General features: G+C 37.8%; 1 protein-coding gene and 1 non-coding gene across 7 annotated transcripts in view; both read right to left on the reverse strand.

Moving 5' to 3' along the window:
- Positions 1 to 24,088, reverse strand: part of LOC131940710 (multiple C2 and transmembrane domain-containing protein 1) — a 129,869-nt gene that overhangs the window by 99,019 nt on the left and 6,762 nt on the right. For 4 of the 6 annotated variants that reach the window (XM_059299472.1, XM_059299468.1, XM_059299467.1 and 1 more), the window contains exons 1-2: positions 17,612 to 17,971; positions 1,727 to 2,439 (exon numbers count right to left, since the gene is read on the reverse strand). In XM_059299472.1, coding sequence (XP_059155455.1) covers positions 1,727 to 2,439; positions 17,612 to 17,690 — 792 coding nt within the window. In that variant the 5' untranslated portion in view covers positions 17,691 to 17,971. Of the gene's footprint in view, positions 1 to 1,726; positions 2,440 to 17,611; positions 17,972 to 20,268; positions 20,306 to 24,088 lie in introns of those variants that run through there. The other 2 variants (XM_059299470.1, XM_059299471.1) reach the window with 2 other exon arrangements.
- On the reverse strand, positions 8,411 to 8,482 carry Trnah-gug (transfer RNA histidin (anticodon GUG)). The gene has a single exon. It is a non-coding gene; the product is annotated as a tRNA-His (tRNA).

Genomic DNA, 24,088 nt, shown 5'->3' on the forward strand with positions numbered 1-24,088 from the left:
AAGTAGACAAAATGAGAAACAAGGAAGCCACGAAGTAGACTATATGAGAATACAAGACTGCTAATCTAGGGTAAAATATTGCAATAAACACATCATTTAATTTTTATAGAACACAAAAAAATAAGCGAGTAGACTAAATACATTTTAAAAAGTAGGAATTTCTTTTTTAAAACAGAAACAAAATTTATTTCTATTTGTGCTGTGTTAAGCAAGAGTTAACTATCCAAAAAGGCAATATCTCGTAACCTACAGTAGCCTATTTGTGTTTTGAGCTTAACAGTAAAATCTGCTGTTCTATATATACAACTTTTTCTGTTCTCCGTGGCTATTTTCAAGTAGACCTTAATTAAAATATATTGTTAAATTATCTTTAGCTGTTGCCGTAATGCAATGAAACTTGTATTGGGAGACCCAATGTGTAAAGCACATTCTGATAGTGATATTGAACACAGCAAACCAGAAAATACAAATGACCGAAGCCGAATTACCACTGAAATGTCAGGTAAATTGCATTCTTAACGAAAGAGGATTCTTTTAATAGATAAGAATAAACCAGCAACAGACAATATATTTCGTATATGGATGGGATTGGGAGGTGATCAAGTATGATTGATGGATAAGTACTGAAAGCACAACCAATACAATCATCTAGGGAAATACATTGAGTATACAATAACATTGAAAATGTGTCGCAAAGCTTTTTTAGGGTGGCCTTATGTAATATAATAGACACACACACATTATATATATATATATATATATATATATATATATATATATATATATATATATATATATATATATATATGGCAATAAGTGTAGGCAAGTGCAAAATTGATGGTATACAAAATAATAATACACACACATGAAAATACTAATACAGCTAGTTTAGGGCAGTACAGAACTATGGGATAGGGTACTATGTTAAGGCAGTGCATTGGGTAGTGCAATATTTGAAGATATTGCATAGGACTGCATTGGGATAGTGCAGTATGTTATTATATTGCATAGGATTGCATTGAGATTGATTACTATCGGCAGTATTGGCAGTCACAACACACTGGGATGAGGCAACACAGTCCGACACAACACACTGAGATGAGGCAACACACGCCAGTACAAACACAGCTGCTAGCAGTCAATAGACGAACACACAATCAATAGCCGTAGTGCCGATATCATTGGTGTGTTGCCTGTGTCAACACAGGGATCAGTGTGGGAGACTGCCAATGTCAGGGAGTGCAACATATGGGGAAGGGGGGGGGGTTAGGTGAGGGGAAGTGTGTCCGACAGGTGAGTTGTAGTCTGTCGGACAGTTAGGTGAGTTGTAGTCTGTCGGACAGTTAGGTGAGGTGAAATCTGTCGGACAGTTAGGTGAGGTGAAATCTGTCGGACAGTTAGGTGAGGTGAAATCTGTCGGACAGTTAGGTGAGGTGAAATCTGTCGGAAAGTTAGGTGAGGTGAAATCTGTCGGACAGTTAGGTGAGGTGAAATCTGTCGGACAGTTAGGTGAGTTGTAATCTGTCGGAAAGTTAGGTGAGTTGTAATCTGTCGGACAGTTAGGTGAGGTGAAATCTGTCGGACAGTTAGGTGAGGTGAAATCTGTCGGACAGTTAGGTGAGTTGTAGTCTGTCCGACAGTTAGGTGAGGTGAAATCTGTCGGACAGTTAGGTGAGGTAAAATCTGTCGGACAGTGAGATATCATCAGAGATTTAAAAAATCTTACCGACAGCGAGCTCTGGACCAGGACTGGGACGTCATCTTCTGCCTCTTCGTTCTCCTTATACCTTTCATCGTCGTCGTCATACTCCAGGTCCTCCTTATCTACCGACGCCCCGCGTCCTAACTGGCTGTACGTATCGTCCACCGAACCTTGACCTTCTTGGTCAAGGGTCAAGGTCGGATCAGTGATGGAGGGTTGATTGTTGGAGATCTCACTGTACGACTGGTAGCTGAAGCTCTCGGTGTCCTGCATGCTGACCGGTGACGTCTGCTGCAAGTGGTCAGCGCCGCTGGACATTTTGGAAGGTGACTCGGCCAGACTGGACGCGCTCGTCCTAAGCTCCTTCTGGTGCTTGAGTCTTGCGCGTCTAGAGTCAGTCGAGTCTTCGGCGTCATTGCCATTTGAGACGGGTAAAGATTTGTTTATGCCCTCGCCAGCAGGCTTGTTACGGGATGTGATGGGAATGTTTGGCTGGCTGGACGAGCGACGCTTCAGTTTTGGGTGCTTCTCTTTCTTCCGGATGCGCATGTTTTTTGTCTTGCTGAGAAAACTATCCCATAATTTTATCCGATGTTTCGTTTTACCGGCTGGGGGAGGCTCGCCGGAAGTGGGGACCTCAAGGTCGGCAGACATTATGACAGGCGGATCTGACGTCACCCTGCTCGTGTCCGGACTTGAGAGGCTTTTAAGTTTTTTTAGGGTCCGTCTCTTACTCCCTGTGGAAGACAATAAAACAATATTTCTTAGGGTCCGTCTCTTACTTCCTGTGGAAGACAATAAAACAATATTTCTTAGTGTCCGTCTCTTACTTCCTGTGGAAGACAATAAAACAATATGTCTTAGGGTCCGTTTCTTACTTCCTGTGGAAGACAATAAAACAATATTTCTTAGGGTCCGTCTCTTACTTTCTGTGGAAGACAATAAAACAATATTTCTTAGGGTCCGTCTCTTACTTCCTGTGGAAGACAATAAAACAATATTTCTTAGGGTCCGTCTCTTACTTTCTGTGGAAGACAATAAAACAATATTTCTTAGGGTCCGTCTCTTACTCCCTGTGGAAGACAATAAAACAATATTTCTTAGGGTCCGTCTTTTACTTTCTGTGGAAGACAATAAAACAATATTTCTTAGGGTCCGTCTCTTACTTCCTGTGGAAGACAATAAAACAATATTTCTTAGGGTCCGTCTCTTACTTTCTGTGGAAGACAATAAAACAATATTTCTTAGTGTCCGTCTCTTACTTCCTGTGGAAGACAATAAAACAATATGTCTTAGGGTCCGTTTCTTACTTCCTGTGGAAGACAATAAAACAATATTTCTTAGGGTCCGTCTCTTACTTTCTGTGGAAGACAATAAAACAATATTTCTTAGGGTCCGTCTCTTACTTCCTGTGGAAGACAATAAAACAATATTTCTTAGGGTCCGTCTCTTACTTTCTGTGGAAGACAATAAAACAATATTTCTTAGGGTCCGTCTCTTACTCCCTGTGGAAGACAATAAAACAATATTTCTTAGGGTCCGTCTTTTACTTTCTGTGGAAGACAATAAAACAATATTTCTTAGGGTCCGTCTCTTACTTCCTGTGGAAGACAATAAAACAATATTTCTTAGGGTCCGTCTCTTACTTTCTGTGGAAGACAATAAAACAATATTTCTTAGGGTCCGTCTCTTACTTCCTGTGGAAGACAATAAAACAATATTTCTTAGGGTCCGTCTCTTACTTTCTGTGGAAGACAATAAAACAATATTTCTTAGTGTCCGTCTCTTACTTCCTGTGGAAGACAATAAAACAATATTTCTTAGGGTCCGTCTCTTACTTTCTGTGGAAGACAATAAAACAATATTTCTTAGGGTCCGTCTCTTACTTCCTGTGGAAGACAATAAAACAATATTTCTTAGGGTCCGTCTCTTACTTCCTGTGGAAGACAATAAAACAATATTTCTTAGTGTCCGTCTCTTACTTCCTGTGGAAGACATTAAAACAATATTTCTTAGTGTCCGTCTCTTACTTCCTGTGGAAGACATTAAAACAATATTTCTTAGTGTCCGTCTCTTACTTCCTGTGGAAGACAATAAAACAATATTTCTTAGGGTCCGTCTCTTACTTCCTGTGGAAGACAATAAAACAATATTTCTTAGGGTCCGTCTCTTACTTCCTGTGGAAGACAATAAAACAATATTTCTTAGGGTCCGTCTCTTACTTCCTGTGGAAGACAATAAAACAATATTTCTTAGGGTCCGTCTCTTACTTTCTGTGGAAGACAATAAAACAATATTTCTTAGGGTCCGTCTCTTACTTTCTGTGGAAGACAATAAAACAATATTTCTTAGGGTCCGTCTCTTACTTTCTGTGGAAGACAATAAAACAATATTTCTTAGGGTCCGTCTCTTACTTCCTGTGGAAGACAATAAAACAATATTTCTTAGGGTCCGTCTCTTACTTCCTGTGGAAGACAATAAAACAATATTTCTTAGGGTCCGTCTCTTACTTTCTGTGGAAGACAATAAAACAATATTTCTTAGGGTCCGTCTCTTACTTCCTGTGGAAGACAATAAAACAATATTTCTTAGGGCCCGTCTCTTACTTTCTGTGGAAGACAATAAAACAATATTTCTTAGGGTCCGTCTCTTACTTTAAACAAGTAAAATATACATTATTAGAATTAAAAACAAGGTAATTAAAAAGTCTAGTGACAATTTTAGCGCAATTTCCTTACGTTATCTAAAAATAGCTCTGTCGTAGCGTAAATCAAGAGCAGGGTTAGTAAAACCATTGGTTAGTTATTAAAACGTTTTTTATTAATTTTTTTCAGTATTTTACATGTTTTATTTACAATAGAGTTACATGACTAAAAACCATTGCGCGCCTACTGAACGTGATGGCGCAGCCATGGAACGCGATGGCGCAGCTATTGAACGTGATGACGCGTGTGGTGTGGTTGGAAAAAATGCCTACTAATTCGGTCCAAATTTAATTAATTCAAAAATTTTTTGTGACCGAACGAAAGGATATTTTTGAAAACTTTCTTCGGCAATATTGTTCTAAATTATGGCAGGAATCGATTGGTACATGTTTCAAGTCGCTAAGTGGTCTGGTTGCCGAGATATAGGCCAAAAACTGAATTTTTTCGAGGTTTTTTGGCTTTTCCGGGAAATACATGAAAGAAACCCGGAATTTTTATGGCCTATGCTCATTCTCGTAGCTTGCTTAACATAATTGCTTTTGGAACTAGTCATCGATATTGCTTCGTTGAGGAGGAGATACGACTTAAAGCCCGGACACACATTCATTCATCCATACATTCATTCATCCATACATTCATCCATCCATTCCCAGAAATGACGAGTTAATAAACGCAATTCTCCAGAATGGAAATTGCGCTAAAAAGTACAGATAAGCTGTTACCAACATATTGCTGTTGTTACCCTTTCGGGTCAGGCGATCAACAAAACGGATGAAGTAGAGTTGATCTGCTTCTGTGAACTTGTCATATAATAGAATAGTCTGGTCAGTTCTATGCTTTAAACTCAAATGAAATCTTTAACTATTTTAAAAATGCAAATAATTATGTTACGGATACAATGAAAAATGGGTCTAGAATACAACATGGTGTAGAAAATGATAGAGCCGATAGCCGGCTAACTGATAACATAACCGGTTAACTGATAACTTAACTGGCTAAGTAATAACATAACTGGCTAAGTGATAACATAACTGGCTAAGTGATAAGATAACCGGCTAACTGATAAAATAACTGGCTAAGTGATCACGTAACCGGCTAACTGATAAAATAACTAGCTAAGTGATAACTTTACTAGATAACTGATAAAATAACTGGCTAAGTGATAACTTAACTGGATAACTGATAACATAACCGACAACCGATAACATAACCGGCTAACTGATAACACAACCGGCAAACTGATAACACAACCGGCAAACTGATAACATAACCGGAAAACTGATAAGATAACTGGCTAACTGATAATATAACCGACTAAGTGATAACATAACCAGCTAACTGATTAAATAACTGGCTAACTGATAACATAACCGGCTAACTGATAACATAACCGACTAAGTGATAACATAACCGGCAAACTGATAACATAACCGACTAAGTGATAACATAACCGGCTAACTGATAACATAACCGACTAAGTGATAAAAAAACCGGCTAACTGATAACATAACCGACTAAGTGATAACATAACCGGCTAACTGATAACATAACCGGCTAACTGATAACACCACCGGCTAAGTGATAACATAACCGACTAACTGATAACATAACCGGCTAAGTGATAACATAACTGGTTAACTGATACGGGGGACATTTTTAGCAATCTATGAACACAAACATTAAAACCCAATAAACACGCAATCAGAAAATCGATTCTACTGTCTCAAATTAGGTTCTATGTTGTTTGAGGGGAATAAAATTCTTAACTAGACATGACTCATTATGTTTTAGAATTAAAGTTAATTAAACTAGTTAACCTTTACTTATTAAAGATTTAGAGGCAAGTTTTTAAAGTTAAGCTCTACTGATATTTTAAAGTTAAGCTCTACTGATATTTTAAAGTTAAGCTCTACTGATATTTTAATGTTAACCTCTACTGATATTTTAATGTTAAGCTCTACTGATATTTTAATGTTAACCTCTACTGATATTTTAATGTTAAGCTCTACTGATATTTTAATGTTAAGCTCTACTGATATTTTAAAGTTTAGCTCCTAGTATGGTTTGGAGTTATTAAATCGACAGACGTTTTAAATTGTCAAAAAGCGGTTCTCAAAATGGAGGTGGGCCTACATGGTGATGCAAATACTAAGGGAGGGGAAGATCTTCAACAGCAATTTATAATATTAAAAAACACAGTTGTAAGTAAATATATTAATTAGTAAAACGTTTACTAAGTTTAGACAAATCTCAGTGAATTATTTTAAATAGAATATTTATTTATTCAGTTACTTCCCTTACATCCCCTTTATAATAAATAAAAAAATAAACAAGGGATACAACTAGTTCCCAACTCATTAACTTATTGAAAAGTCTAATTGTAATAATATAGTAAACAGGAAAAATTGTTTATTATTATACAAAACGCGAATATTAAAAACCTTATATGAATGCTGGTCTAATTTTATTATCTGATACATTTTAGAATTAATAATTGATTTTTAGTTTAAAGAGAAAAATATTGCTGTATTAAATAGTTAATTAGTAGAGGTGTGAGAACTAGAGCTTTATCAGCGCTCACACGACATGAACCATTCTGTGGTTTTTTTTTTTTATTTTATGTTTAAAACGGAAAAAAAAACCGAAAAAAACTTTTAAAAAAAACCACGTTTTTCTTGTGGACTAAAAAGTAGAAAATAAATTTTTCTTCCGACCCTAGGGCAGGGGTGGGCAACCTGCGGCTCGCGAGCCGCATGCGGCTCTTTTGATGGCAAGATGCGGCTCTTCAGATCCATGCACACATATTAATAATTTTTTAAATTTATTTTTAAAACTCATAAAAATATTAGTCTGCAATACTCGGTAATTAAAGATACAGATCTAATAACAATGTAATTTCGAGCAGAGCTTGCTAAACTACTTTAATATGTTTTGTGCGAAACATGTGTATGTTTTTATATGCATAAATATTATTTCATATTTTAAGCCGTTTATTTTAAATGTATATATATATATATATATATATATATATATATATATATATATATATATATATATACCTAATCGAATATAATATTGAAATAAAAATGTTTGTGGCTCTTTAAAAGCTGTGAAATGTGGTAAATTGTAACTTTTGGCTCTTTCGTCCCAAAAGGTTGCCGACCCCTGCCCTAGGGGATCTACCAATTTGATGACAAAAAACGTGGGTACGTTCACCATCAAATTTCCCGACCCATCTACCCGACCCACGTTTTTTGTCATCAAATGTATGAACAGTCATCACAAGAACCTGCACAGCTCGAGGAAGCACAAAATCTACGAGCAGTAATTGGTAGATCCCCTAGGGTCGGAAGAAAAATTTATTTTCTACTTTTTAGTCCACAAGAAAAACGTGGTTTTTTAAAAAGTTTTTTTTTTAAGTATTTTATTTTCTCCTTTTTAGTCCGTTGCTACACATGAAAAACGTGGTTTTTAAAAAGTTTTTTTATATAGTTTATTTTCTACTTTATCTAATGACTTGATTAAGTATGACTTGACTAAGTGTTTTTAAATACACGGACTAAAAATCTTGAGCGACCGATACGCTTTAAACAGAGAAGGGGCGTAATTTAATTAAGCTAATTTAGGTCTCTAATTGCTAGTTTTTTATGATTGCATCTGAAATTGTTAGGCGATGACATTTGATGACACGAATTTTGGAAATTTGATGGTGAACGTACCCACGTTTTTTGTCATCAAATGCCGTGACCAGGATAGTTTATTTTCTACTTTATCTAATGACTTGATTAAGTATGACTTGACTAAGTGTTTTTAAATACACGGACTAAAAATCTTGAGCGACCGATACGCTTTAAACAGAGAAGGGGCGTAATTTAATTAAGCTAATTTAGGTCTCTAATTGCTAGTTTTTTATGATTGCATCTGAAATTGTTAGGCGATGACATTTGATGACACGAATTTTGGAAATTTGATGGTGAACGTACCCACGTTTTTTGTCATCAAATGCCGTGACCAGGATTCGAACCTGGGTTGTCGCGGCCACAACGCGAAGTACTAACCACTATACGATCACGGCCAGCGCGCTCACATCGATTGGGGCCGAAGTAACTGTGTCAATAGGCCTCCAGTGTTGTCGGTATCTTTAGAAATCATGTCCTCAATTTTAGGGTCCTTGGGGCGTAATTTAATTAAGCTAATTTAGGTCTCTAATTGCTAGTTTTTATGATTGCATCTGAAATTGTTAGGCGAAAATAGCCTGCATGCCGAATTTCAGATCTCTAGAGCAATCAGAAGTGGGCTAATTTTCGTTGTCAATTTTAACAACAAACCCACAAACAAACAAACAAACGCGAAGCTGAGTTAAGAAAAACGTGTTAAAAAAAAACCGGGAGTAATCTCCGCTAAACTTTCTCGAATTATCTCATATGAAACAACAGGGGATGGCTACTCGGGATAAAGACATGACTTTAAATCCATTTTAAATACTTAAACTTTTTAAAATAGAATAAAATCTGGAAGAAAAAGAATTGCACACCAAGTGAACGCCAAATAAAATGTGTATAATAGTGCTGAATATTAATAGTACTTTATAAATTCACATGCGTTTTTTGAGAAATCGGAAATAGCGAAAATTACTACTTCCGGACAACGGAAATTACTCAAAATTTAACAAAAGGCAGAGAATTTGATCTTTTACTTACATGTGACATTTCATTATCTATGTGAAATAGTACTCAAGTTATAGGCTTTTAAAAAAAAAATCAAAGTAGAAAAAGTTCCACTTCCGGTTATCGGAAATCGCTCAAAAGTTGATACCGATCTACGATTTTGATATAATACTTATATATGAAATTTCATCAATCTAGCTGTAACGGTACTCAAGTTATCGTGTTTACAGACACACACACACACACACACACACCCACACACACAGACATACGGACAAGATTGCAAAACTATGTTTTTCCGACTCAGGGGAGCTGTAAAACGTCGAGATTTGCAAAAACTCGATTTTTTTTGGAGCGATTACAAGACGTTCTCTATATTTCGTATATAGAAAGTAAAAAAAAAATCCACTGATTCATCCCTGTAAAGGTTCCTGCAAAATCTGACCAATCTACATAGAAAGATACAGGCCATTGCCCGGGGAGGAACACAATCTGCCGTGTCCCGGGGAAGCTGCTATTAGGTCACGAGAGGAATGCTATCAGGGAAAACTTTCTACGCCAACCCTTTAGAGCAGGGGTCTCCAAACTTTTCAGTCCGAGGGCCGCATTGACCATCAAGTTTCAGTTCGGGGGCCAATTTCTTCCAGTCCTGTCTTTGATTTTTCTGGGCAAAGTTCCTCAGCTATCACCAACAAACGTTTTTTTCCGTGGACAAAAAGATCTCCGCGGGCCGGATGAGATGACCTCGCGGGCCGCATCCGGCCCGCGGGCCGTAGTTTGGAGACCCCTGCTTTAGAGGAAATTAGCTTCCCCTAACCCTTGAGAGGATATTATTTGCCACTAACTTTTAGATGATACAATCTGCCCCTAACCTTGAGAGGATACAATCCCGCTGAACAATTCTTATGTGCCCGCCTCTCACTATTCGACAGAGACAGAATTTTTTTCATAAACATTATTTTAAAATATGATTTATTTTTATCCCTTTGTTACAGTTTTAATATTTTTTTTTTGACTGCCTAGGTTTATTAAATATGTTCGATACTTGTCCCAACTTGTCTAGCGGCGAGCCAGACTGCACTATTTACGCTAGCCTGGAACGGCTAGTGCCATTTGAATCATTTTTCGGTTCGACATATTTATGCGAATCATTGTTTTCAAACATGACCTTAATAAAATCAAGATATAGATCTCGACTCAACGATGAGCATCTTTATTGTCTGCTAACAGGATTATCGTCATAGCTCCTAATTATGAAGCTCTGGCCAATGAAATGCAATGCCAAAGATCACATTGACTTTATTATATTTAATTAAATGTTTTCTTTGTATTTATGTGTTTTGTTTACTTTCTTTACATTTTGTAAATACATTTCTCAGTGTGTATGCAATTTGAAAAAAAAAGCCAAATAATTTTATTATTTTGAAACATTTTTGTTTATTATTAATTAATACATTATGACTATAAGAAAATAAGAAAATAAATTATGGGAAAATGACAAGTTATGGAAGGAGTTTGTCGATTTAAAATAGGTGGTGCCCGCCACCCTACCGATATTTTAGAATGTGCTTTAGAGTAAAAAAAGGTTGGGAACCCCTGCTTTAGATGATACCATCTGCCCCTAACCTTTAGATGATACAATCTGCCCCTAACCTTTAGATGATACAATCTGCCCCTAACCTTTAGATGATACAATCTGCCCCTAACCTTTACATGATACAATCTGCCCCTAACCTTTAGATGATACAATCTGCCCATAACCTTTAGATGATACAATCTGCCCATAACCTTTAGATGATACAATCTGCCCCTAACCTTTAGATGATACAATCTGCCCCTAACCGTGAGAGGATACAATCTGCCCCTAACCTTGAGATGATATAATCTGCCACTAACCTTTAGATAATACAATTTGCCCCTAACCTTTAGATGATACAATCTGCCCCAAACCTTTAGATGATACAATCTGCCCCTAACCTTTAGATGATACAATCTGCCCCTAACCTTTAGATGATACAATCTGCCCCTAACCTTTAGATGATACAATCTGCCCCTAACCTTTAGATGATACAATCTGCCCCAAACCTTTAGATGATACAATCTGCCCCTAACCTTTAGATGATACAATCTGCCCCTAACCTTTAGATGATACAATCTGCCCCTAACCTTTAGATGATACAATCTGCCCCTAACCCCTGAGAGGATATTATTTGCCACTAACCTTTAGATGATACAACCTGCCCCTAACCTTCAGTTGATACAATCTGCCCCTAACCTTTAGATGATACAACTTGCCCAAAACCTTGAGAGGCTACCATCTGATACATGGACCATACATTGTTATCAGCGTCCAAACTTCTTTTCCCGTATCTCTGGGAAGCTTTAGGACCACGGTGTAGCCAATGGTAAAACTAGTGGCTATTTATTAGATACTTGTACCCAAAAAGCCAAACAGGTTTAAACCCCTCAAACCCAACCCCCCCCCCCTCACCCCGCAGTAGAACCAGTTCTAGACCCCCCACCAAACAAACCCAACCCCTCCAGTAGAACCAGTTCTAGACCCCCACCAAACCCAACCCCTCCAGTAGAACCAGTTCTAGACCCCCACCAAACCCAACCCCTCCAGTAGAACCAGTTCTAGACCCCTACCAAACACAACCAAACCCGAAGGCTTCTATTTAAAAATAGAACCGTCTCATAAACTTCATTACTGCTTGTGGCTTTCCTTGTAATTACTGTATGAGCTTTTGGAGCTAAATATAGTCGGATGTCACGTGGTCACCAATAGAGGTCTACCGTTGGTCCATCTTCAATTAGCGGAGGGGGAGGGGGGAGTTGAATCAAGTTGTTAGATGGACAAAGTAGTAAGTCATATTTTTTTGCTATATGATAAAAGGTAACTCGAATGATGAATCAAACAGGTGGAAGAAGATAATCAAAACAAGACTAAAATTAATACTTGGCACCAAAATAATATGATACTTATTGCTAAACCTACCCCACCCTCTCTTTCCCTCTCTCTGTCTTCCCTATACGACCGTAACCGGCTAGAACAATGCTCATAAACCAGACACATCGCAGAAGAACGAAGACTGCTGTATTTTTCACACTCATAGTGTCCGCCACTAGACCCAAGTATTTCCGTCTTTAAGCTTTTCGTCTCTGTACATCATATGAACTAGTTTGGATATTTGAGGGGCCGTCTCCTAAATGTGGCTTTATCTACCTGAGTCCATGAGATCTTTAAAGATGCGTCGCGGGGCCCGGATGTATTTGAAATGTGCGCGAACGACGCAAGCAGATAATAGAGACACGACAGCCGAGTTGGCGAGTGGCGTGCCATGTCGTCACTTGAAGTGCTCATGTGTGCACGTCGATAAAGTCAAGGTCACTGAGTACAAGGTCGAGAGGTGTTAACTGCAAAGATGACATCGCTGATAGTGAATTGATTGGTCGTGTTTTCGGTTTTATTAGACTCGGTTTCTGCCTGCTTATTGTCTCTCTGTTTATCTGCAAACATGATCTGCCTACCTGTCAACCTATTCATCTACCTGCCTGTCAAGCTATTCATCTACCTACATGTCAACCTATTCATCTGCCTACCTGTCAACCTATTCATCTACCTGTCAACCTATTCATCTACCTACCTGTCAACCTATTCATCTACCTACCTGTCAACCTATTCATCTACCTACCTGTCAACCTATTCATCTGCCTGCCTGTCAACCTATTCATCTACCAGCCTGTCAACCTATTCATCTACCTGTCAACCTATTCATCTGCCTGCCTGTCAACCTATTCATCTGCCTGCCTGTCAACCTATTCATCTGCCTGCCTGTCAACCTGTTTATCTGCCTACCTGTCAACCTATTCATCTGCCTACCTGTCAACCTATTTATCTGCCTACCTGTCAACCTATTTATCTGCCTACCTGTCAACCTATTCATCTGCCTACCTGTCAACCTATTCATCTGCCTACCTGTCAACCTATTCATCTACCTACCTGTCAACCTATTCATCTACCTACCTGTCAACCTATTCATCTACCTACCTGTCAACCTATTCGTCTACCTACCTGTCAACCTATTCATCTACCAACCTGTCAACCTATTCATCTACCTGTCAACCTATTCATCTACCTGTCAACCTATTCATCTGCCTACCTGTCAACCTATTCATCTACCTACCTGTCAACCTATTCATCTGCCTACCTGTCAACCTATTCATCTACCTACCTGTCAACCTATTCATCTACCTACCTGTCAACCTATTCATCTACCTGTCAACCTATTCATCTACCTGTCAACCTATTCATCTGCCTACCTGTCAACCTATTCATCTACCTGTCAACCTATTCATCTGCCTACCTGTTAACCTATTCATCTGCCTACCTGTCAACCTATTCATCTGCCTACCTGTCAACCTGCTTATCTACCTGCCTACAAACCTGTTTATCAACCTCCCAGCCAACCTGTCTGTTTATCTGCCCATCAACCTTTTGCTTTATCTGTCTGCCCGTCCATCTACCTATCTACCTATCTGCTTATTAAATTTAAATGTTGCTACCTTACGTGTCTCTAAAATGTGTTTTATTCAAAAAACTCTCCCATGTTTGTATTCTCTACCAAAGTAACACTTGTGTCTGTATGTTACACATCATACAATATGTGAGAGGCTGGATAGAAAGGTTGGGCCTGAGGGGATTATAGATTATTGCTGTGATGACGTTTTTACCGTAGCTTTGAGACAATTTTGAATTTTTAAATTAATAAATAATATCACCAACTTAAAACAAAGATTTTTTGTGTGTAACTAGCGCGGATAAATAAACTGGCATATATGGAGATTTTCCAGTTTTCTTTTTTTTAATTTTCTATAAAGTATTGGCCAAGTTCAAATAGTATTAAAATTATTTCTTGAAAAAAACGAACAGATTTTGTTTAGTTCTAATCTTATGTAAATATATATCCAAATCAGAACCTCTGTAATTCTAATATTATTTGTACGTTATTTTACGGTTACTTAGTAAAAAAATCGATAGAATTTTACCAAAAAAATAATTCTAAATAAGAAAAACTCATTAGATCGGAAACTGAGTTAAAAAAAGAATTCCAACAATGGATTTAAAGAAAAAAAAACCCACGTTAAGAGGGTTTAAGTAGGGTAACGAAAGGAAGTTACAACTTCGTGTTAATTTGATCACCATTTCTTCTCGATGGCGTGAAAAGCTATCGATCAAATCAATATGGCTTCCGGCAGGGATATTGAACGAAACCTTCTAGGGTAGTCTATTTAATTAGGCGCTTCCACTCTCGCACTCATAGGGCCATTAGGGGCGGCTGGAGGTAGTAAAAGGTGGGTAAATGGCAAGGGACTAAGTATGTGCCAATAGACAAACCAACATATTATATATATATATATATATATATATATATATATATATATATATATATATATATATATATATATATATATATAATTTATAAAAAGACATGCATTCATACAATACGGCCACATAGACACCAGCAGCATAAAATGAATGCAACAAAAGAAACATTCTCCCGTTCTATAGTTAAAGAATTGCTTGATGTGTTGTGCTAATGTGCGTGATAACAACGTGCAATAATTTTTTCTACCTCTCTGAAGCTCGGCGGACACAGTGTGGCTCTGTTGTAGAGATTTCTTACTGATGGTATCACAGATGGTATCACAGATGGTATGGTATAATGAGAATCACGTCATTGAAGCCGAGACGCCGTTATACAGATAGCTCAGTCTGTACAGTGTCTGGTTTGTTGATACGATCTGGTGGGTGGGGGTGGGGAGCGGGGAGATTGATTCATTAAACTATTTTAGTCGTGTCAGTGAACTTGCTCAGCTTTAACGAGTACCTGGCAGCGTCATGGTTATTAAACCTAGGACACAGTTTATCTTTAATACTGCTACCTTCACTCAATGAACTCATTGTTTCAATATTTCTTACACCACTGAAATACAATATTTTTTCTAAATTGGAGAAACGATACAAGTTTATTTTCCCAAACTATAAAAAAAAACCTTGGATTTTTATCTCTCTACCTTTCTCAATATGATTTTCAGTTAAAATTCCTGTACACATTTATTTAACTTTCAGCCATTGATACCTTTAAGTTTCCTGAGACTAACGGACTATAGGGTTAGTTTCAGTGGCGTCGCTAGGTCGGGTGTCAACCGGTGCGGCACTTCGAGAAACAAAGAAACAAAGTATATATATATATATATATATATATATATATATATATATATATATATATATATATATATATATATATATATATATATATATATATATATATATATATATATATATATATATATATATATATATATATATAAGTGTGTGTCGGCCTACATATTTCATGTATGTGTATAAGCTTTAATCACTGCAGAATAATAATAATCTATAGTCTGTAAAAAAACAACCAAGTTGAATGTAGCAATGTTTTCTCTTTAGTTAGCATGTTTACGTCATGGTGTCACCACACACTCTTGTAAAAGTTGACGATTTGTACTTAAAATACTAACTTTAATTAATCATTAATGGAACTGGCAAAAAACAACAACATTGTTCTTCGGTACATTTTGCAATTTTTTGCCTTGGTGTCACCCGGTGCGGTCCGCATCTCGCCCCCCCCCCCCTCTACGAGCCTGGTTAATTTAAAGCTCTATGGTAATGACTTGAGTTTGGGTTAAGTATCGTCATCGGCAAAGTCCATTGTAATTCATAATTGTGTTTTATTGTTCCGCTTCGGTGTGTTAAACAGTAATTTAAAAAAAAATAATGAACCTAACAAATATTTCTCTGGCTCTAAGAGCGATAAAATCGTTTTACACCCAAACAATCTTTTCAATACAATTTAGTAAGCAACTGTTTTAAAAATTAAAATTCATGTTTATTTTTCAATGTCTAGTACATGTCAAGCTTGTAATTATAATCAATTAGGTTTTTATTAATTCTTTTATTTATTTTTTTATTATCACATTCTGGGATTTAGGAAATGTAGAATTGTAGCAGATCGCACTTATCTAAGCCGACACATTCTCCAATCTCAACCACGCAGTGTTTCCTCCAGACTTTTTTTCTCCCGGGGGGGGGGGGGGGGGGGGGGCACTTGAAATTTTCGGGGGACGGGGGGCGGGGGACTAAAATTTTCTTTGAGGCGAGGCCCCCCCCCCCCGCCCACCAAAAAGATGCCTGGACGAAACTCTGCAACCCCCACCCACCCACCAAAAAAAAAGCGAGAGAATAAACAAACCAGCAACAACTGAAACCCAGTCACAAGCATTACTGTCTGTCCTATTAATAGCGTACGCCAATAAGTAATACGATTCGCGGAAATCATTCGTAACTTACTCGACCGATCGTAACCACTCTGTTAAACCTGTAACGTTAACCTATCTATCAGCTATATAGAAGGAGAACGTCCCCGGATTCTTTTTTCGGGGTCATATGCAAATGCCTTACGGCCTAAGTGGATGAACACTTAACACAAAGACCCACTAGGGCTCGAATTTAATGTCTAGGGAAGCTAGTGATACTATTGTAATTAGCACTCATCCAATCTACATACGACCTTTTAATCAGCGAACTCAGTTGTGGCAGAACACAAAGATGAACTAGATAAAATATTTAATGTATAAAATATCAAAAACCCAACTTACAAAATGTAGGAAAATCACTATCACAGATTTCTACACTGTCTAAAGAACAGCTACAGGCCACACAACACTGCTGTAGCTTCAAGACTTACTTAGCGACAAGTAATATTAAACTAGAAGACTAAATCAACTGAAGAAAGCAAGGCACACACAGGTCTTAAGTACTCTCACGTTCAAATGGTCAGAGTCTATAGCCGGACAATATGGACGGCTGCCTGATAAAGGTAAAACAGCCTCGTAGACTGCCAGGTCAAGATAAACTGCCTCGTGTTGCGAGTGTGCAGTGCAATTAAAGACTTCTGTGACAGGGGAGGTTATCCTCAACTCATGTCGCCATTGGTTGGGATAATCATCTGATCAGAATCATTCAATCAGATTTTAATGGAAAATTTCTATGTCTCAAACACCTTAATAAGTCAGTGGAAAAACCCCAGGTGTTACACCATCATTCCATATAAGGAATTATACAATGTCAAAATAAAAATGACTCGACCTAAGTAGGTCACAAACCCCCATTATTATTTTTTAGACTTTTAATTTAGAACAAGATTGGGTAATAGATTTTTATGTATTGTCAACTGTGACACACTTAGTTATATGCAAACTTTGAAAGTATTCAATTCTGTAGAAATTGTCTAAAATTGAATATTAAAATTCAACTACAAACATAAAGTGAATAAATAAAATGTGAGATAAAGTAAAAGCTTGTTATATACAGGAAGATGCTGTGATGAACTAAATATACTCTGCAGGTTTTGTTTACTCGACAAAAGGCTACCAATAAAATACTGGGCGGTTAATCCATGATAAATCAGAACAACTCAGCAGGTTTTACTCACTCGACAAGTGCTCGGGGATTTGGATCTCCTGAAACTCTGGAGCAAATCCTCCATTTTTGGAGGTCACGGCCGCCGACATGACGACAGGTCACACACAGCGAGCACGGTGTACGTCTTGTTTACATAACCCAGGATATCCCGACATACACATAGACATGCATACGTCCAACTGAGCAACAACAATGGCGAAATTTGCTCAGCCTGGGCAGGAAAACAATAACACCATTATTTTATAAATCTGCTAATCCAGACGAAATCCAGCGTCGGTATGAAGACAGCACAACAAACCCAGGACACGAGGGCTAAATAATGAACGAAACTCCGTGTAACAGGTAGGTCATCCATCCAGCCTGACACGAATGTAAGTGTACCCCAAGACACACAAGACCACTGGTAAGAAATCCATCGCAATACTTATTACCACAGATATGTTTACATGGCTGTTTTAGAATTAACTTGCATATAGGCAACTTGCTTGTATAATGACGGGACAGACGAGAGTGTGTTTGATTTAAGTGGGGTGTTTATAAGGCGGTGTTGGTTATACGGGAGCATTGTGTAAGAGAACAGCTTGCCTTATAAGCGGTGTGTGTGTGGGGGGGGGGTGGTGATGCAGCTGTTGCAGGCTTTCTGTGAGGGTCAGCTGTTCTGATTTAGCTGGGAAATAAATCTTTTACAAGATGCGTACGCTAGTGGTTTGAAACATTGGTTATGTACAGAAGTATGAGACATAGGATGTGTACATCTGAAGATGATACATCCGATGTGTACAAAATTGTGTTAAACATCAGAGGTGTACAAATATAGCTGACACATCAGCTGTGTACAAAATTGTCTGTAATAACATATGTCAACAAATGGAGGTGACACATAAGATGTGTACCAAATTGTTAAAATGCTAAGAAGTGTACAAAGGAAGGTGACACATCCGCTGTGTACAAGATTAACTGAAATGTTGGATGTGTACCAATACAGGTTAAGTATTGCATGTGTACAAAAATGTCTAAAAGCTGAACAAATAAAGTTGAAACATCAGATGTGTACAAAAAGGATAAATCATCAAATGCGTACAAAACTGACTTAAACAGATGTGTACGCACGTGACTGTTACGCCCGATATGAAAACCAGACATTCAACCATAATATGTGTACAAAAATGCCAATATATGTATTTGTACGCACGTACACTCATGAACATAAACTTGATTTAGTCTGTGTTTACGTCTACGCAAACAGATGTCGGCATACATATATTAACATACAAACTAGATTAAACGAGTCTCACTTTTCCGATAGAACGGCGAGTATAGAAAAGTAGATGAGATCGATGAAGAAATCAATACACCTGGTGTGAGAATCTGTGGCCAGTTTTCTCCAGGTGTTGTTTCTTGTGTATGGCCAGACCACCGCCCTCCCCCGCCCAAGATTAACTAACACCCAGATCAATGGGATTAAATAACTGCAAAACGTTTCATGACCAACATTGAAACAAAGGTTTAAAATTTTCAAGTGGTAAAATGCAAATCGCGTTTTTTTTTTAAGTTGAAAAAAATAAATTAAAAAAAATAAGAATTATTCTTTCCTTTATTAAGGGAAAAAAATCATTTCATTATTGAATTTTTAATCTGCAAAACGTACAGTGAAGAAAAAAGCTCTATAAAAAACATGAAAAGTTTCATTTATCGGGCGATTAGTTCGGCCTCACTGGCCAACACTGGGGACATGTGTGGCTTAGATTGGCGAATACGTAATTATCGGATCTAATGGATGGCTTTATGGTTATTAAGAAGAAAGTCCGTCCATAAATTTAGACCCAATAGATCTATTACCGTAGCGATGTAGGCAAATAATTAGGTGTGTTACGGTAAGGGGCTTGGATGTCTTGAAGGCTAGCATCGGGGTTTAGATGACATAAAGGCTATCGTTATGTAGGCAAAGGCCAGACTATTGCAGTCAGCCTGTGGAAAGTTTTTTGGAGAATCAGTCTAGGGAAAGTTTTTTGGAGAATCAGTCTAGGGAAAGTTTTTTGGAGAGTCAGTCTAGGGAAAGTTTTTTGGAGAGTCAGTCTGTGGAAAGTTTTTTGGAGAGTCAGCCTGTGGAAAGTTTTTTGGAGAGTCAGTCTGTGGAAAGTTTTTTGGAGAGTCATTCAGTGGAAAGTTTTTTGGAGAGTCAGTCTAGGGAAAGTTTTTTGGAGAGTCAGTCTGTGGAAAGTTTTTTGGAGAGTCAGTCTGTGGAAAGTTTTTTGGAGAGTCAGTATGTGGATAGTTTTTGGAGAGTCAGTCTAGAGAAAGTTTTTTGGAGAGTCAGTATGTGGAAAGTTTTTGGAGAGTCAGTCTAGAGAAAGTTTTTTGGAGAGTCAGTCTATGGAAAAAATAGCTAGGATAGAGTCCGGGTTTAGGTTTGTAGGAGTTGGTTAGAAGTAATTTAGAAGTAGATTTAGGTTGGGCTAGAATGGATTGTTTACGAGAAATAGATAACTGTTGATTGATTTTAATTATTGTTTGTAGTAGTGTAGAAAAACTTTTGTGTTGTGTCCCATTTTAGAAGTCTACTGCACTTCTCAACAGAAAAAAGACCAGAAAGAATTTTAAAAAGTCCCATAACTAGTCAAAAGTGTACCTGCACATACAACACCTATATATTTCACCTGTACTTACCTTTAGGTTTACTCACAATCCTTGTGCTCCACATAGATAATCTATGACGTCAGCTTAACCGTATAATTAACGACTAATCCGATGATCCTTCCTACATGAGTCCATATGAGATAAACGAAATCACATCACGTCTTTCAATAGGAGTCTAAATAACATTTTTCAGGAGCATTACAAAACACATGTTTATAACTTCAACACAGATCTGCAGTTTATCTCTGGCTAGAGGTAAACTATGCGAACTGAATAAATTTTTAATTAACAAAACAGATTTGAAAATAATAAACAAATCTATCATTAACTAGGCAAAAAAATCATTAGCGTTGTGATTGTCATATTTTATTGATCAATAAAAAATCTATAAACATGACGTGAAACTAAACAATAATTGAATCGTATATTTTTAGTTTTTTTCTTTTAAAATAAAGTTTATACATGATGAATCGGTGAGTTATGAAACATAATGATAAACATGTTTTCATACTGTATCTTTGATTTTAACATAGCAACTGGTCACATATATTAAAAAGAACTATTGGTCTTGTTAGGTTTTCGGAGGGAGGGGGGAGGGGAGTCGAATGCAAGATGGCGACAACCACACACACACACACATTCACTCTCACATACACACATATATATATATATATATATATATATATATATATATATATATATATATATATATATATATATATATATATATAATTCATGTGCTAGAAACAGATACACAACGACATACACTACCATTTAAAAACTTAGCATTGAAATCACATCGTAATTATCATCATATAGGCCTACACATCAACATAAAAGTGTCAGCATCCCACCAGCGTATTACAAAAAAACATTATGATTCAGTGCTTTGCGTCATTAGTGTAATCAATTACCCACGATACCAATTTAAACCAACGACAGGCTGTAATTTAGGGTTGGCTATAAAAATATTTTATTAATTAGATAATTCATCAGATTCCCACTGCCCCCCCCCCTCACCCACACCTTATCCTACACACATTCCACTTGTATACACTACAACATCCTAATGGCTATATACGAATACTCATGTTTGGGGAAATACAGAGAAGATATAGCAATAAAGAGAGAGAAACGGAGAAACTCATTAATATAACAAATCAATGAGTTCCGCTACTTTCTCTTGTTGTGTTACGGTAGTTTCCCCTCGACGCCATGTGTGGTCAATGGACCCCTCCACCCCCCCCCCCCCCCCTCTCTCCCTTCCCACGGCCATCACGTTTCACTAGTCAATAGACCAAGATCTGAGTTGCCAAAATTAACTCCCGTCCATCTTTACAAATGTGGTTAGCGGCACCCAATTAGTTTCTATTCGCCGTCAGTAAAGAAACCACTACCTGCCCGTGAATGTCACGTCAACGAAATACAAAACATTACAACGTTTTGCAATACGGTTCGTGAAATTAAAAACTACCAACCAAGGACACAAAGATCAACACTCGTGGGGGGAAAAAACAACATCCAAGTTGATTGAACACTGATGACTACACGAGGGATTTATTTAAACAAGAGGAGCATATTTAATGAGATTAAATTGAACTTTATTATCCATTAGTTTGAAAAAAAAAAGTTTTTTTGATACTTTGATTCGCATTTAGAAGCCCCCCCCCCCTCCCCCCAAATTTTTTTTTTAAAGTTCTAGAACAAATATATCGTACTTGCCTCATCTCGTACTTGAGATAAGTTTCGTTTTTAGTCTCAAGTCTCGTACGTTCTTTGAATCATGTACTTGCCTCTACTGAGTCAAGTCTCAAACATAAAGTTTTGTACGTTCTTCGAATCACACAGGACTAGCCTCTACTGATACTTAATTCAAATCTCAATCATAAAAGCTGTAGACCTTTATTACTTTATGACAAAGCTATTCACCTTTAATTATCGCGGCTCCAGTTTTAAATTGACACAAAACTATCGATTCAAATCATTGTCATGGTAAAAAAAGTAATGAAGATTACCTTCAAAAAGAATTATTAATCCTAAACGTTAATTTCTATCCTTTCATATTAGGTTTGTGTTTTTAAAAAATCGGTAACATCCGTTATGAAATCACAGAGCACTATTTAGCATCGGTGCCGGGTGCGGCGTCGCTTGCAGACATTCCATTACCAAATGCCATCAGTGGATCCACCAGACGAGCTTTTAACGCGGTCCATTGTCTGGCATAGAGTGTTGCAAGAGTTAACGGCCGGCACAAATCGGTACCTTGTACTCGAGTTTGAGAACAAGCGGGATCAAGCCTGATGAAAAATCCATACGGCTTCCGTCTGCAAATAGAGGGGAGGGTGGGGGAAGCCGAGGGAGGGGGTGGGGGAGAACAGTGTACAAACAAATTGCTATTGCGAAAGTGGCCTCAGATAACAAAAAAATCTGGCCTTTCCTGGTCTATTTATAATGATTTGTTATTCTGAGCGTAATTTTTTAAAATCGATTTTTTTCCTCCATACGTACACTATTATAATTATAAGTAAAAACCCATTTTAAAGAACTGAATAATCAACAAGCAAATAAAGAAAGGAGGAAATCGATTCATCGATCACAAGCTTTTTTTTTCCACAGACCAACGACCACACTGCGAAAAAGCCATCGTTAAATAATGAATTCTCAATGATCCCTTGATGGGTTTTAGTATAGGCTTTCGTCGCAAGATAATAAACAGTTTCCAGTCGCCATTACATAGCAACGCGAGTCATCTCAAGGTAACCGGGCAACGCTAGCAACAACTACAGGTTAGAGAGATGTAAATACAAACAGGTCATTTAACTTGTGTCAGAACCAGTCAATCCACATGCCAACTGGATAAATGAACATCAACACCAACGATTCAACAGATATCAACATTGACTAGGTCATCCTAGCTCCAAACAAAAATCAGATTAACCTTCACCACAAACACCAATCAGTATATATATATATATATATATATATATATAGCTGTAAGCGCGCTCCCTACCACCCCCACCCCTACATGGTCTGGTGAGCTGTGGTTCACGCTAAATGTTTACATTCGTAGAGCCGGGTTTAGTGACGGCTTTAGGGGCAGATAAATTAGTTTGAAACGATTTTAAACTTAGGGGAGGTAACTAAGAGGTGGCTGCTTTCACGGGGGGGGGGGGGGGGGGTAGGGTAGGGGTTGGGGGAAAGGAGGGTGGGGGTAGGGGTTGGGGGTGCTTTCACGGGGGGGGTGTAGGGTAGGGGTTGGGGTAAAGGAGGGTGGGGGTAGGGGTTGGGGGAAAAGGAGGGTGGGGGTAGTATCGTTCTTAACGACCTACTGATAGTGTTTTAAAGCAAATATTTTCAATGGCAGCATTGGTACTGTCGAATTCACAAATTATGAATTATTGAAAAGTAGAAAATAAAACAACTGAATAGCGGCATATCATAAGCAGCGGGTCGGCTCGTTCTTACTATTCCGTAGAATGCCTGGGTCCTCCCGTCCTACCCTAGCTACGCCTCTGTAGTGTTTGTTAGTTATAGCAACAAGCTTACGACACAATACGAACATGGTCCTTCCGTGCTAACCTAGCTACGCCTCTGTAGTGTTTGTTAGTTATAGCAACAAGCTTACGACACAATACGAACATAGAAAATAATGGCTGGCCTCTGTCGCCACCAGGATACATTGCTTTTATTGAACTACATTACTACACACGGTGTAGAGAACTCGAAGCTCTCCCAAGTTTTTTAACTTTAAAAATGTATGAACTGATCCATTTCTTGACTGGTAAAAGATTGATGGACTGGTTAGGGGATTTTAGGATTGGTCCAAAGTTTCTGGACTAGCGTCATTTCA

This window comes from Physella acuta, unplaced genomic scaffold (assembly GCF_028476545.2).
Source record: "Physella acuta isolate Inbredline_101_S28 unplaced genomic scaffold, ASM2847654v3 ptg000325l, whole genome shotgun sequence".
Lineage (NCBI taxonomy): Eukaryota > Metazoa > Mollusca > Gastropoda > Physidae > Physella > Physella acuta.